General features: G+C 33.7%; 1 protein-coding gene across 5 annotated transcripts in view; it reads left to right on the top strand.

Moving 5' to 3' along the window:
* AGTPBP1 (ATP/GTP binding carboxypeptidase 1) overlaps positions 1-16,279 on the top strand; it is a 63,616-nt gene that overhangs the window by 7,094 nt on the left and 40,243 nt on the right. For all 5 annotated transcript variants that reach the window (XR_009153086.1, XM_058165820.1, XM_058165822.1 and 2 more), the window contains exon 2: positions 5,136-5,222. Coding sequence is in view for 4 of the 5 variants with exons in the window: in XM_058165820.1 (XP_058021803.1) it covers positions 5,191-5,222 (32 nt within the window). In the remaining variant the exon portion in view is untranslated. The remainder of the gene's footprint in view (positions 1-5,135; positions 5,223-16,279) is intronic.

The raw sequence follows: 16,279 nt of genomic DNA, 5'->3' as shown, positions 1-16,279 counted from the left end.
TTTTTTGTACCGGTTTTTTGCTGGGATAAACTAGACTAGATTTGAAACCTTACAGCATTGCGCTTGATTAGGATTGGCAGTGAAATAATGTCTGGTGGCATTTCTCTTTATTAAACAGGCATGACTTAGTTTTTCACACTCAGTTGGGTGGGGGTGGAGGTTCTTCTAAAAATAGCCCATTTGTTTTGTTTTTGTTTTTACTTTTTTTTCCTTGCCACAAAAAATATATGGTGATTTATATAGAAACAGCAATACAATTAAAATAGTTAAAGCAGTCCAAATGGAAGCCAAGGATGTTTTCAAAACAAATCTTATCATTGACACACAGCAGCCTTCAGTGTGTATGGATGATAAGCAGCATGAAATTGTATATGGTTAGGATTCCAATACAGCTCAGTAAAACCCAGTTTGGTCCCATGGATGTTTGTGCAGGTGTTTCCCATGCAAACCCAACTGTTCTTTTCGCCTAATGCCTGCTATAAGTATTATGAAGCATGACACAATTATGCATTTGTGGGAGGGAGAACTGGAGAAAAGTGTGTAAAGAATGCCCAGTTTTTCAGTTTCTCCTAATGTCTAGCTGCAATTGCTTAGATACAGTGAAAGAATCCTGCTATTGATGTGCTCGGCTTTGACTCAGCAGATGCACACTCAGATATTATAATGTATGAAGTCTAGTTTATGTCTCTGTTTTATATTCTTGTTCAAGAAACCATGATTCAAATAAATCATGGTTTCATTTGATGTATTCCTTTAACTGAACATGGCTGAAGTGAGCCATATAAGACATTTCTAGGTAAAAGAAAGCATGACGAAAAGCCAAACATCTGTTTCTTGTTATCATTTGAAGGTGCATAACACAAGATGGTCTTAATTTGCATCCAGAATTGTTGTATTCCTACAGTTAGTTTACATAGAGTGAATAAAGCCTTAACCTTCTATACTGCATGTTGCTATAAAACATTTATGTTAAGCAGATGTTGGTCCAGTTGAAATAGCAACTGTAGCATGGCTTCAATATCTTTGCATATTTATGATAGAAAGCATTTCTGAGGGAGGTTTTTGAATCTCATCTGCCAAACACAGAAGCCTTTATTTACAAATACCGCATTTTATTTAAGATTCATATTGCTTGATAATCACAATAAGGAGAGGTTAGAAAAGCTTTGGTGAACCTCTAGTTTGCATAGAGTCTTTAAGCAACTGCATGCTTTGGTGACAATTACTTGCAAGGCAAATATTCCTTGTAATAAATCATATGCTGACTTCAACATAAGTAGAAGGTATTTTATTTCGAATAGTTTTTCTCATGAATGTAAATGTATATGTAAATTTATATGGTAAAACTCAGTAGTCATCAGTGTTCTTGGTTATTCTTGGGAGAGGAGAAACTCTGGGGAACTGCTCAAGGAAGTAGTAATCAACTAAAATCATTTCTGTTCCTTCCATTTATGGAATTTTTAGTTGGCTCAGGGAGCTTTCCATGAGTGAGAGGCCAAATTGATAGAACCAGTAATTGGTGACGTCCATCTTTTGGATCTCATGGGCTCCTGCAATTCTTTGCATAATATTTTTTTAAAAATAAAATTACATTACAAAATGTACATTTGTAAACACTGAAAAAGTGGGATAATCAACGTAAGGTGGTGGAAATAGAGATTTGGGTCTGTGTGTTTGAATCAGTATTGATATTGGGCGATTGCCTGCACAAGTCCCTGCAACTTTCTTAGCAGTAGTTTTAGAAGTGATTAGCCAGGGCCATCTTCTTACAGCTGAGAAAAGGTGACTGACCAAAGACACTTCATGCTTAAGGTGGGACTAGAACTCACTCTCCTAGTTTGTAGCCTGGTTTCTTTAATTACTATACTAAAATGGCTTTTGAGATTAATATACGTATTGCAATATTTAGAATTCTTTCCACATCCTATTTTATCACTTGAGAAAAATAAATCCATGATAACAAACAAATTTCTCTTACAAATTAAAGAGCCTCATTTCCCTCTTTTGGACAAAGGGATAATCTTATGCAATAGATATTTCAACAGTGAAGCTTGTCTGGAGTAATTGTGAAAAATATCTTATACCTTATTCTTTAAATAGTTTCAGATTCTTTAAAAGAATGGAGAAAATGCAATATGTGAGGCTGTAATGCAGTAGCCAGATGGATTTCACTCTCCTTAGTGTGACTCACTTTTGAAGACACACACAGAAATACAATTGTGCTGTAGTGAATTTGATAGTAGCACTGACTGCTTGCTTGCTTTATCCTAATATAGTAATGTTTGGCTGAAATAATGACACTTGATATTAACAGTGCTTTCTAGGAAATAATTATAGCCTTCATTTTTTCCCCCTTACTAGAAATATAAAATATAAAATCATTTTTCTGTGTGGAGATTTATTTTCTATGTCTTAATTCAGTTATAATGTTAAATTTGATCCCTAGTCATGTACAGGTAGTTCTCAACTTATGACTAAAATTGGAACTGGAATTTCAGTTGTAAGTCATGACTATTTTAAGTTGAAGCACCCATGTGACAAGATGATTTTATAACTGTTTTTATGGTTATTGTTAAATGAATCATGTGGTGAAAGTGAAACTCTCCTGATGGGTGTTTTGGGGCAGAAACCATCAAAAGAGTCACAAATTGTAGTCACATGACCACGGGACACTGCAGCTACAGTAAGTTAGCCATTTTCCAAGTGTCCAAAATGCAGTCATGTGTCCATGGGATGGGAGAAGAAGCACAATGTTTATGACAACCAGAAGAGCTTTACAGATTGTAAAATACACTTTTTGAGGTCATCATAACTTTGAACAATCATTAAATCACCAGTCATAAGTTGGGACTACCTAGATTTAAAGATATTAATTTAATATTAATATTGCAGTTATAATGAGGGCCACGGCATGGAGGGGCACATTTGATTCTGTATTCTTTAAGACTGTTCAGGTAAGTCTTTGCTACTGATTACTTGTTTAGCGGCCGTTCAAAGTTACACACACTGAAAAGTAAGACTTAGACTGGTCCTCAGAGTTGAGGCTATTGCAGCTTCCTGTAATCAGATGATCACCAACTGCAACCTTCACAGCAGGCTCTTGAGAAGCAAAGTCAGTGGAAAAGCCAACAGAAAGTCCCAAGTCACTGTCGCATGATGTCATGCTTAATAAGGCCACCATTTAGTGATAGAGATGCCGGTCTCCATTATGATTGGTAAGTAAGGATTACCTGGAAACTAGAATTTTATAAAGAACTGAAGTCTGACTTGAAGATTGAAGATACTACTTGGATAAGCAGCAAAATGTTTCAAACCCAAAAAGAAAAAAGTCCAGTTACCATGGTTCTACTTCCAGAGAAGTCTACTTGGATGATCAAGAATCTTCATCAATATTTTACTCTTAGTTTCTACCCTCATTTTATTGACAAAAGGAAGCTTCCTAGAATAGCTAAAAAAAAAAGAGTAATAGAGGCAGTAATAGTAAATAATATTATTAAATAATATTAAACTTGTATACTGTCCAACTCTCCTTCAGTGTCTGATTATGAAAGAATTACAATAAAATCAATAAATAGTAGCTACTGGTAATTGAAAAAAATCATTTCAATTATTCTGTGCCAAGGAGTCATTTTCAGCCATTTTTCCAGTCAGAAGTTTACGTATTACCTAAGGAAGACAGTTTCTTTGTTGTTCTAGTTCATTATAGAAACTCTAGTGAAATTTCAGAAATAGTATGTATGCCACAAAAGTACAGTTCGAGCGTTGATTTGAAATAATTTTTAAAATGTTTTCAAGTCAGAGATATAAGCAAGTATTTTGCTGAGTAAAAATACAGTAGTGATTGTGAAAGAAAAGCATAATACCTTATAAAAATAAAAATCTAATCTAAGGTTATACCAGCGCACCTAGCACATAGAAGAAATTATTCCTGTTTACACAGATTTTGTCTCCTTTAGAAATGTTCTGAAGACAGAATTTGGCAGTTCTAGAATTTTAACTCTTTATATAAAGAATATACACTATTCTGTATACAAAATATAAAGATAAGACATTAGGCTACAAACCAGAAGAAAAAGAAAATTTATTTTGATTGGGTTAAGTTAGCAACTTTAAGGCTAGTTAGTTTCATGTGAGATACTCCTAAAGAATAGTTTTTGTCAATTTGAAATTCTACTTAAAAATAAATGTTGTAAAATCTTGAAACCAAACCAGTTTTTTTCTTAGGGATTTTGTATGCATTTATAGGCTGCTCAAACTCTTATATTTGCAAGTGTACCAGTAATCATCTTTTGTTCATTTTTCATTTATCTTCCTTATGCTTTGTGATTATTTCTGCAGCCTTTGGCTATACCGGTATTCCTCACCTTACAGCAGTTCATTTAGTGATCGTTCAAAGTTACAATAGCACTGAAAAAAGTGACTTATGACTGTTTTTCTCATTGCACCATCCCCATGATCATGTGATCAAAATTCGGATGCTTGACAACTAGTTTATATTTACTGTTGCTTTGACTCAAGGATCAGTGATCACCTTCTATGACCTTCTGACAAGCAAAGTCAATGGGGAAATCAGATTCATTTAACAACCGGGTTACTAACTTATCAACTGCAGTGATTCACTTAACAATTGTGGCAATAAAGGTCATAAAATGGGGCAAAACTCACATAACAAATGTCTTACTTGGCAACCAGAAATTTTGGGCTCCATTGCGGTTTTAAGTCGAGGACCACCCATAAGGGATACAAACCACGAAATAGAAAGGAGTCTAATTAGCCAACTAGTGAGGTCAGATTTATGGTTTCCTTCCAATACGAAATGGATGTAGATATGCATGTTATATGAAGAAATGAGTGCTCATATGCAGTTTCCAATTTAGGAATTTTTGCATCTCTTCTCCTTTTTTCCTAACCAGCTGCAATAATTAATCACTAATTAAATGTAACTAAAATTACAGCCCTAATCTGTATTTCTAGGGCCATTTTAATGACAATTTGACAATTTTTAGTGATTTGTCTACAAATTATGGTTTTTTTAGCCCCATTTTCACATTACTTATTAAGTATACTTATTACATCAACTTAATCTACCAAATAATCTGTGGACATATACTTGTATACGCCTTCTTCTTTTTCAGATAATATGTTGATATGAGCATCTTTTTGTGATAAAATCTCAAAAATCTCTCCAGAATGAATAAATTGAAAATGGCATCAGAAAAAAGGTAATCAGTAAAAATGATTTCATTTTTTAAATTCTGATTTGTAAGAATTGGATTGTGTTTTTTTCTTCTCTTGTCTTCTTTCCATTTTTTTAATATCCTGATTTTAATCTTTGAAGTTTATGTGTTAAGTGTACTCATCATCTTGTGAGGGTACTCTGTGGGACATAATAGGTAGCAGAGTATCTGTTTTTTTTTGTTTTTTTTTTTAGTTTTTTAATTTTTTTTGCAACAAACAAACAAAAAGAAAATACATTATTACACCCTTGTGCTATACATAAAAGGAAGATTTGGGTCTTCGGATATATCCTCATGATTGCCAAAATCCACGTTCTCGAGGTACAGGTACTGAGGCGTCCAATGTTCCAAGCGCAAAGTCCACAAATGGTTTCCAAGTCTTCCAGAAAATATCTTCTTTATACACACCACTTCTAATTTTAATATCACATGTCATTTTATCATTTAAAGCTAATTTCCACATTTCAGAATTCCACTCTTCTATTCTAAAAATCACATCTAGTTTCCAATATCTAGCTATTATAATTCTACCTATTATAATCATAATTCTAATCAATTCTTTTTCATATTTTGTTAATTCTATTTCCTTAATTACCAACAATAATATAGTTTCCACTCTCAATGTTATTACTTTCCCCATCATTTCAAATATCATTTTCTCCAATTGTTGCCAAAACTTTTAACCTTATCACAATTATACCACATATGTTCATAAGTCCCCAATTCCATCTCACATCTCCAACATTTTTTACTAGTTTTTTTATCCATTTGTGACAATCTTACTGGAGTCAAATACCATTTCCAAACAACTTTATAATTGTGCTCTTTAATCCTTATAGATAAAGTTCTCATAATTCTACTCTTCCAATTCACATTCCAATCTGATTCTGGTATTTCAATATTAAGATCTTTTTCCCAATTTGTCCTCATCACTCTTTGTAATTTTTCATCAGAATTTATAATCTTATAAACCCTACTAACGAGTCCCTTTAGCCCAATTTCATCTTTCATAATCCGAGATACTAAATATTCAAATTCAGTTTCACATCTATTTATCGAATAATTTTCCTTTAGTTTTTTGTCCATTTTCTATCTGTATTTTTCAAACCAACTTAACCCTAATTTTTCAATAATTTCTTTATTCCTCCTTTCATTTCCCATAACTTTTATCCAATCTTTAATAATTTCTATATTTTCCTCTTTAATCACTTCATCACATTTTATATTATTTTAATCGGCCAAATTCCAGTTGTCTCCCCCAAAAAGATTATATCCGGAATTAAAATTTTAACAAATTTGTTCCACATTTTACTTAATCCCTTTAACCAATAACTTCTACTTACACATTTTAAATTTGCTTTATCTAAAACCACCTTGATCCAAATTTCTATATCCCTTAACTCTAAATCTCTCCAATAATTATCTTCACCTTTAAGTATTTTTACCACTATCCGGATACCATACGCACAGTAATAATTAAATAATTTGGGGATTCCTAATCCGCCTTCCTTTTGATTTTGATACCACATTTTCTTCACTAATCTGGGTCTTTTGCCACCATTGCAAAATTTATCCAGTTTTTTCTGATATCCTTCAATATCTTTCTCTGTCAGATTTAGTGGTAGCATCTCGAATAAAAAGTTGAACTTGGGCAGCAACATCATCTTACACATTGCAATTCTACCAAACCAAGACAACTTTAAAATTTTATATTTATCTATCTTCTTCTCAATTTCGTTAATCACCACATCATAATTAAGTTTTTTCAATTCTTTAACCTTAAGTGAAAGCACTATACCCAAATATTTCAATGTGATTTTAATCCTTATCCCAAATTGCTCTTGCATATTCTCAGACTCATTACCATTACTATCCATCAATAATTCTGACTTTGACCAATTTACTTTCAATCCTGTCATTTCTTCAAATTCTATCAAATGCTTATATATCTTTTCAAATCTTTCTCTACATTTTCAAAATAATTAAAGTATCATCCATACAAATTTATCTTATACCCCTTATATCCTTCTAATTCTTCATCTTTTTCTATCATTTTTGTCAATATTTCCATAGCCAATAAAAATAATGTTGGGGACAGGGGACATCCTTGTCTCGTACCAGCTTCTAATTTTATCTCTTCAGTTAATATTCCATTCACCTTCACTCTTGCACTGCTCTTTTGGTACAATTTTGAAATAACATGTATAAACTTATTACCAAAGCCTAAAGCCTCCACAATTACTTTAATTGTTTCCCATTGTACAGAATCAAAAGCTTTAAAAATATCCAATGATACTATACCAATTTTATCACCATTATATTCAGCTACATCTATAATATTTAATACTCTTCTAACAATATCACTCATGTATCTACCCTTCACAAAGCCTACTTGATTATAACTTATATATCTATCTATAAATCTATTTAATCTATTACTTATAATAGCAGTAAATATCTTTGCATCCTGATTAATTAAAGAAATAGGCCGATAGGACTCAATCCTTTCTAAATCTTTATCTGGTTTAGGAATTAGGGATATCACCGTTCTATTCCATGACGAAGGTACTTCCCCACCATGTAATATTCCATTGAATAATTTTTGCAGTCTTGGTATTATTAATTCTTTAAATTCTTTATAAAACTCAACAGGTAATCCATCCTCACCTGGAGCTTTCCCTAATTTTAATTTTTGTATTATTCCATTAATCTCATCTTGTGTTATATCTTCTTCCATCAATTCCTTATATGTTTGATCAATTTTCACCACATACTTTTCTAAATAACTTTGCAATTTTCCCCGATTAATTGGTTTCTTTGAATATAGATTCTGAAAAAAGTTTCTAACCACTTCACATTTCTCTAATTTTTTATAACATCTTATACCTCTATCATCTATCAAAACTCCAATTTCTCTCTTCTCTCTTTTATCTTTCGCCATCTTTGCCAATAATTTAGAATTTCTATTACTAAATTCAAAAATTCCTATTTAAAATCTCAAATTTCTTTTACTAACTCTGTATCTTCTTCTATCATTTTATTTCTTAACATATTAAGCTCCTGAAGAATTTTTTTCTTTAGTAAGCAAAATTGATTTTCCAATTCTTTAATCTTATTTTTATCTCTTTCCATTTTAATTTTATAATTTTTATATTTCCTACTTGATAATTTAATACTCTCCCCTCTAAACACCGCTTTCATCGCATCCCAAACAATTTCAAATTTAACCTCCCCGTTATCATTTAATCTCCAACTTTCCTCCAATTTTTTAAGTATCCATTTTTTATCCTTTTCATTTTTATACAATTTCTCGTCATATCTCCAATAGCTTCTTTTTTTCTCAAAATTAAAATCTAAGTCCACCATAACTTCTGCATGATCAGAATCTTTAAAATTCCCACATCTACCTTATCCACATTATTCAACAAATCTTTAGAAAGAAAAATATAATCAATTCTAGAATATGTATTATATATCTTAGGGAAAAAAGTGTATACTCTCTCAATTCCTTTAACCTCTCTCCACACATCAACCACGCCGTTTCGAAGCATCCACATATTTAAAATCCCCAGTTTATTTGCTCCTCCACAGCGGGTGGGATTAGTACTGTCTATTTTATCTCTGATTAAATTAAAATCCCCAGCCACAATTACTTTCCCTACACTTTCATTCTCCAAAATTTTGTTATTTTTTCAAGAAATTCTCTTTGTTTTCATTCGGTAAATATAAATTAACAAGTGTCACTTTTTCCTCATTAAGATTTCCAACAATTATTACATATCTTCCATCTTCATCCAAAATTACCTTATGTTTTTCAAAGTACACCCTATCTGATATCAGTGTTGCAACTCCTCTAGCTTTTGAAGTTCCAAATGCTTTTTCATATATTTGCATACCTTTTATATACATTCTATTTGAATCTTCAGATTTCTGATGAGTTTCTTGTAAAAATAAAATGTCTGGTAAATCCCTTTTAATCTTAAGCTCCAATCTTCTTCTTTAATCTGATTCCTGTACCCTTCACATTCCATGACATTATTTTTATAACTCCCATTTAAAATATAAATTTTTTAATCCTATCCCCGCATCTTCCTTTCTGTGCCCCCCACCACCCGACATTAAACTACCATATAAACAACAATAAGAAAACAAAAAAAAAACAAAAAAAAACAAACAATAAAGTACAAACAATCTTCTTCCCCCACATCCTCATCGGTTTCGCCTCTATAAAGAGAATGGGGAGAGGGACGTGCCAATGCCCGGGCACTTCTTTCGGCTGTCTATTTAAATTCATCACTCAAAAAAAGATAGCGATGACCGCATTCAGCTTCATATTTTCCAAGACTCTTATCTGCTTCTTCTCCTACTGTATCCTCACGACTCTTCTTCTGTTCAACCAACACAGGTGATATTTCTTTCCTCTTTAACCCTTTGGAGTCTTGCCTCCAATAGCCCCTTTTTCTTCTTCTGAGATTGATGTTTCCACGTATGTTCCACCCATCTGAAGCATTTGATCTTTTATCTCCATTAAATCCTCCATCTCAATCAGTCCAAGCTCCGTAAATATAATAATGCATCTATATCTGGGGTGATTATGCATCCTTCCTTTATAAAAAAATTTCAATTGTTGTGGTGGCCTCCAATTGTATTTAATTCCATTATCTCTCAAAACTTTTGTAATTGGTTTTAAAAAAAATCTCCATGCCCTTTCTTCTCTTGATATATCCGGGAAGACTTGAATAGTCTTCCCTTCAAACTTCAAAGCATCTCCCAACTCTCTTAACTTGGCCATAACTTCCAACTTATCACCAAGATTTGCGAACCTGACAAGCACATTCCTGTTAAAACCATTTTGCCTTCTATATCCATTTCTAAAAACGCTTGCCAGGTCTGCTATTGTGAACGTAAGTTGCGTATCCAAATCATTAATCCATTTCAAAACCCGCTGTTTCAATTTATCTTCCCTTTCTTCCGAGATTCCTCTGATAACAAAATTATATTTCCGCATCTCTTCCTCCAAAAGACAAATTCTCTTATCTTGCTGCTCATTTTTATAAAATATTTTGCCAATTTGCCGATCTACTTTTGCCTCATGCACATGCAGCTGCTCCATTTCATCTTTAATCATTGTCATTTCCTCTTTTTGTTTAGCAAAGTTATCATTCATATCTTGCTTTAAATTTTGCACTTCGGATGTCAGTTTAAATGTCAAATTATCTATACGCTCTGATAGTGCTGCTATTTTTTCCCCAATTTTATTTAAAGCTGCAGCAATTTGCTGCGTTTCTGAAAGTTGTTGAGTCATTTTGAAAAAAAAACAAAAACCAAAAAATTTCTCAAACTGGGATTCCAATTTTTCAAAGAGTCTTAGTGAAGATCAAAGGACAGCAGTCAAACCAATTTTACAGAGGGTCTTGATGAAGATCAAGGGACGACAATCTTTTAATTGAAGCGAAACGGCTTATTTGCACTCGTTAGTAGCTTATCAGTAACTTATGAGTCATATTCACTCCACAAAGAAACACAATTACCTCACAGTTTAATCAGCGCCATTTTTTCTCCACGTCGGCAGAGAGAAAAAAAAAAAAAAACAAACCAGCTTGAACTTCAAAACAAAGTCCTTTTTTTGTTTACTGTAATATAAACAAGCTATTAATTTTCTCTCAAAAGAAAAATAATAAAAAAAATTATCCACCTAATAAAAGCTTCTTCAGCCAGTCAGCCAGTCAGTCCAGCACAAAAAATCGATCTCTTCAATTAAAATTCTTCTCATTAGCAAATTCAATCTTTGATATTCCTTAGCCTCAGCATTTAACACAGAACACGATAATTATAATAAGAAAAGCAAAAGACAGCAGTTTATTCCAAACTCATTGTATCTGCCAGTTCGGTCATCCCACGCAGTAAAAACTCCTTAATTCAAGCAGTTTCAGATGACCTACCAGTTTTAAATTCAGTCTGCTGGGCTATTAACACTTCCACTTCATGATTTATTAACTTTCATCCATAACGGTGCATTCCAAACAGCATTAATCCTCATAAATCTTCATTATTAAGCCCTGTGAAGTGAAGGAAAGGTCCTTACCCCACCACGGTCATGGCCACGCCCCGGTAGCAGAGTATCTGTAAGAATACTATGTATTTGTGCATATTTTGTCACAAACCCTTAATACAATGTCTGTACATTTAAGAAATATTTTTAAAATAAAACACTTGAATTAAAACAAACTACATTTGTTCAAATTGTTTGAAATAGAACAGTTAGTTGTATTTTAACTTTGCAAATTAAATAAAAAAATATAAAATAGAAATACAATAGTTAAAAAATCATTGTTTTTATTTGTTCCTTTTCCCAGCTGTTTTATGTACTACAAAAGGTATAAGTACCAGGAAATATTGGATAGAAATAATTGTAGTTAACTGTGTAACTTGCATGCAAACTAATCACATTTACTGTACGTAAAGATAATAATATAGGCTGGAAATGTTGTCTAATCATGGCTTTCTAGTTATGTAAAATAGGTATGCTCACATGAAGCAATGACATATTTGTGAAATGACACTTTTATTGTTTTGAAGGAAACTTACTTCCACAGTAAAATGTATTACTATTGTATTAGTTCCAGAATCAGTCTTCTGAATTCTGTAAAACAGTCTCAAAGCTTTCTGAGTTTAGTCTTGAAGAGGAACTGTGGCCTTATGACATGAAGTGGTTGCCCTGGTAACATACCATATAGCAGTTGTGTCTTGATCTGGCTCTAGAATTAGATCACTGTTTAAGGAATGATTAAGCTATAGGTTACACTTAGTTTTCAGTTTGGATGAAGGCATTTTTAGCAGAAAGAATGCAGAAATGAGGCGTAGCCATCGATTCCATGTTACAGTCAGGATGTTTAAACCACTTGGAAAGTGGGTCTCTCTGGACAATTCCGCTCAGTGTTGGCAAGAGGGAAATATTTCTCAGTAAGTTGGAAAGCCTGGGAAAGAGAAAGAGTATTGAACTAAAGAAATATTACTCAAATACTTGAGCAAACTTTCAGATGGTCAATTAATTCATACCAGTACTGATAATGGCCAGAATTTCCTTAATACTGTTTCTTAAACTGTGGAAGAGAAAAATATGCATATATTTTAAACAATTAAACCAATTTTTTTGAAATGAAATATTTCTGCTTGTTACATGGCCAGTTTTGCAATGTAGTTTCACGGGGAAAATGAAAACTGTTTCTGAAATATACTGTCAAAACTTTTAAATTAAATTAGTTAGATTTTTTAATGCTGCCCAACTCATAATGGATACAGAATTGAATGAAGCAGTGTAGAGAAGCATCCTTAGGACCCCATTTTTCAAATTGGTTCAGGGCCTAGGAGGAAAAAAATGTTATTGAAAATAAGGGCAGGGTGATAGTCATATAAATCTCAGCAGGAATGCTGTTCCTGAGGGCAAAAACAGTAGCAAAGAAGGCCTACTTCCTGTCTTGCCTGATCAGATGACATTGTTTAATTGATGGGGTCCAGAGCCGGCCAACAGTGTCCAAACAAACAGACAGTCACTATGAGAGATAGAAAGTACTTAAAGTAGCTAGGCCCTGTGCTGTTGACAGCTTTAATATACAATACCTTACTTAGCAACTTCATATAGATGTTAAACAACAGGAGTGAAAGAGTCAAGTCTTGTAGCACCCTGCATAATACAGGGATTTGGCCAACTTCTTCCTCATTATCAATATGACTAGAACTTACCTTGGAGAAAATATCATAGAAAATCACAGAAACACCATGTTCCCCAAATCTAATCAGATGTATTATAGAAGGATAGCATGGTTGATGATATATCAAAGGCTGCTTAGAGATCAAGAAGAACTAGAATGGTTGCATTGCATCCTGACTCTGCCAGAGTTCACTGAAAAGTGACCAAGACTTCTCTGTACTATGTCTAGTCTGAAACCTGACTGAAAGAAAAGGATATTTTGTTTTCTCCAGGACTCTTTGAAAATGTAGCCCAACCACTTTCTCAACAGTCTTCTCCAGAATGGGAAAGTAGATGGGAAACTGGGGGCATTAGAGTCTACATTGCATTCACCTATATTCTTTTTATACTGTGTATTTTGTTTTAATGTGAGATTCTGTGATACTAATGAATATTTATGTCTCTTTCTATAAATGTATAAGAATGAGTTGCACAGATTAGCCAAAGAATTAATAATGTGTCAAACAAGAAAGGTGAATATGATATAATAATTGTAAAATAAATTATTTTAAATATAGTTAGGTTTTAATATGTTCATTTTAACCCACTGTGCTCCTGAATTGAAAGAGATGATTGTGTAAAATTAAAAATTTAAAAATTATTTCTAACATGCAGTAGATTTGGTTTGTAATAGTGGGCCAAAGAATGGCACTCTGTTATAGGTTTAATAAATGAACACTGACAGTATTATTAAACAGTTTATTCAGGCTGGCCATATTTTAGTATATGTATACAATAAATTATCATGTTTATCCTTATAAGATGGTAAGTGGAATGTCTTGCACTGCCAATTCTTATAATGCAGTAGCTATTACTCTGAACTTCTACACATTATGTAACTCACTCCCTAATTTTATTTAGATGTGATTTTTCTCTCTGTGGTTCTCTAGACTGTTGCTTACAAAGTAATATAAAGGAACGGGGTATCATCAGCTTTGGGGAAATCTATATTTGTACAAGTAAAAAAATTACTAAGAAAAAGCTTAGATGGCTAAAAATGGGTAGATGAGGTATAAATATATTTACTAGACATAAAGCAGTGTGCTCCAACCTTTTATTTTTTTTTAACCAGGGACTGTTTTCCAGAAAAACAATTTTTCCATGGACTGACGGCGGTAACAGGAGAAGGGGATGATGGAATGGTTTTGTGTGCTACCTAGATCCCAGGCATGCGCAGATGAAGCTTCTCTTCTTGTGCAGCCCAGTTCCTAACAGGTTACAGGCTGGTACCAGTCTGTGATCCAGGATTGGAAACCTCTGGCATAAAATATTTAATGAAAATTCAGTGAAAAGAGACCTATTGGGTAGAAGGAATTGTAGTAAAATGTTCTGAATTGGACCAGGACTGGTTGACATCCTGAAGATGTGTATTCTATACTGATTGCATCATTTTAGATACAGTTTAGAATAGAATAGAACAGAACAGAACAGAACAGAATAGTTTTGATAGTTATTTACAAAAATAATGGATGGCCTTTTATTAGTCATATATTCTGAAATTAGTTATGAAATTTAAATTTAAACTAAGGCATCTGCTAACAGTAAAAATATTTAATGCCACAGTTATTTTGAAACATGTTGGATTTTGTTTAAACACTAATGATAACTAGTTGATTTTTTATAAAGTATAAAGAACAATTTGAATTAATTTTGAAAATTTAGTATAGAAGTCTCATTAAAACTTTAACTCTTTCATTAAAACTAAGTTTATTGTATTAATTCTGCTGTCATGATTCCAGAGGCTGTTTAGTTAGCATAATCAAATGTCCTAGTCATTTTTACTTTTGAATAGACATAAAGTACAGGTGGTCCTCACTTAATGACAGTTCATTCAGCAACCATTCAAATTTAACAGTGGTGCTGGACAAGTGTACCACAACTAGTCCTCAGAGTTCTGGCCGCCTTTCCTGGCTTCCTATAATCAAAGTAAATGGAGAAGCTGGCAGGAGGTCACAAATGGAAACCACATGATATCTCTGCTTAACAGCAGCAATGGAAGTGTTGGAATATCTTTGATAAGTGTCATGGTCATGTGACATTGCGTTTTACGATTGAATCTCTTCGTGGTGGAAATCCTATTCCCAATTATAGGACTATATGTAGTTGAAACTAGATTTCACAGGCTCATTTTCAAATATATCATAATTAATCAATTAATTAATTGTATCTGTACTGCCTATTCCATAAGACTCTACACCAGACTTGGGCATTTTACAGCCCCTATGCCACATCCAGCCCTTTGGCTGTCCGTGTCCGGCTCATGTGAGGTCAGTTGGAAATTAGAAATCAAATGTATGTAAGCACACCATAGCGGGCAGGAGAAGAAGGTGAGTTGGGTCCAGCTCTGCGCAGTTGCCGTGAGTTCCTTCAGTCAGCTGATGGCCATTGGAGGACGAGGAAAAAAAGCACTTTTCTGTGCCTGCGGGGTAATATTGCCATCACCTGGAGCAGCCGAAGGAGTAGAGTTGGTGGAGTTTGAGGACATCAAATAAGGTTACATTATTAAAGTCGGGGCTGCTCAGCAAACACTCCAGAAGGGAAAGGGTAGGGGGAGAAGAGTAGAAAGAGGGAAGAAGGGAGGTAGGGAGGTAGGTAGGAAAGAAGGGAGGAGGAAGAGAGGGTAGGAGGAGGAGAAGGAGGGGAAGAGAGAGGGTTAGAAAAAAAAAAGGTTACATTGGTTTGGCCCTCCCCAACATCCCAATTTCTCATGTGACTCCTTGGAAAAATTAATTGCCTATCCCTGCTCTACACAGTTAACAATCATAACACAGAACTAAAGAATAGCAATTAAACTGTTAAAAAGTCAGTCCTCTCAAACTAAACGAAAATAGATCTTTGCAGAAAATAGCCAGCTGTTAACCCTGTTGACATAAAAGTGACAGCCTGTTAATCTCTGAAGTCTCTGCAAACTAAAACAGGCTGTAATGAATTCCCAAGACAGCAAGTAGGACCAGACTCTTTCAGTTCCTGCTTGATGCTTGTAAATCCATCCACCACTCTTGGAATTCCCTTACTGCAACCTTAAGAGCTTTATCCCAGTCGTTCTGTAGAGGGTTAGGTGAGTTTTCTGCCAGAACTCTATGCCTTCCAAAGCAAATGAAATAATAAAAACACTGGACTTCGTATAGTGCTTCGGTTATTTGCATTCAACATACTTCTTTATCAAACTTACCTAGTGAACTTTACAAAAAGGCACTGTTTTGCAATTTAGTATCTGTTGTGCGCCATCCCCCACCACTGATGCACAACTTCCAGTTTGAGAAACATGATCTTAATCTGTAAAGTTCCTATA

The sequence above is a fragment of the Ahaetulla prasina genome, chromosome 2 (genome assembly GCF_028640845.1).
Source record: "Ahaetulla prasina isolate Xishuangbanna chromosome 2, ASM2864084v1, whole genome shotgun sequence".
Classification (NCBI taxonomy): domain Eukaryota; kingdom Metazoa; phylum Chordata; class Lepidosauria; order Squamata; family Colubridae; genus Ahaetulla; species Ahaetulla prasina.
The sequence above is the reverse complement of the archived record's forward strand: the minus strand, read 5'-3'. Positions and strand labels throughout refer to the sequence as shown.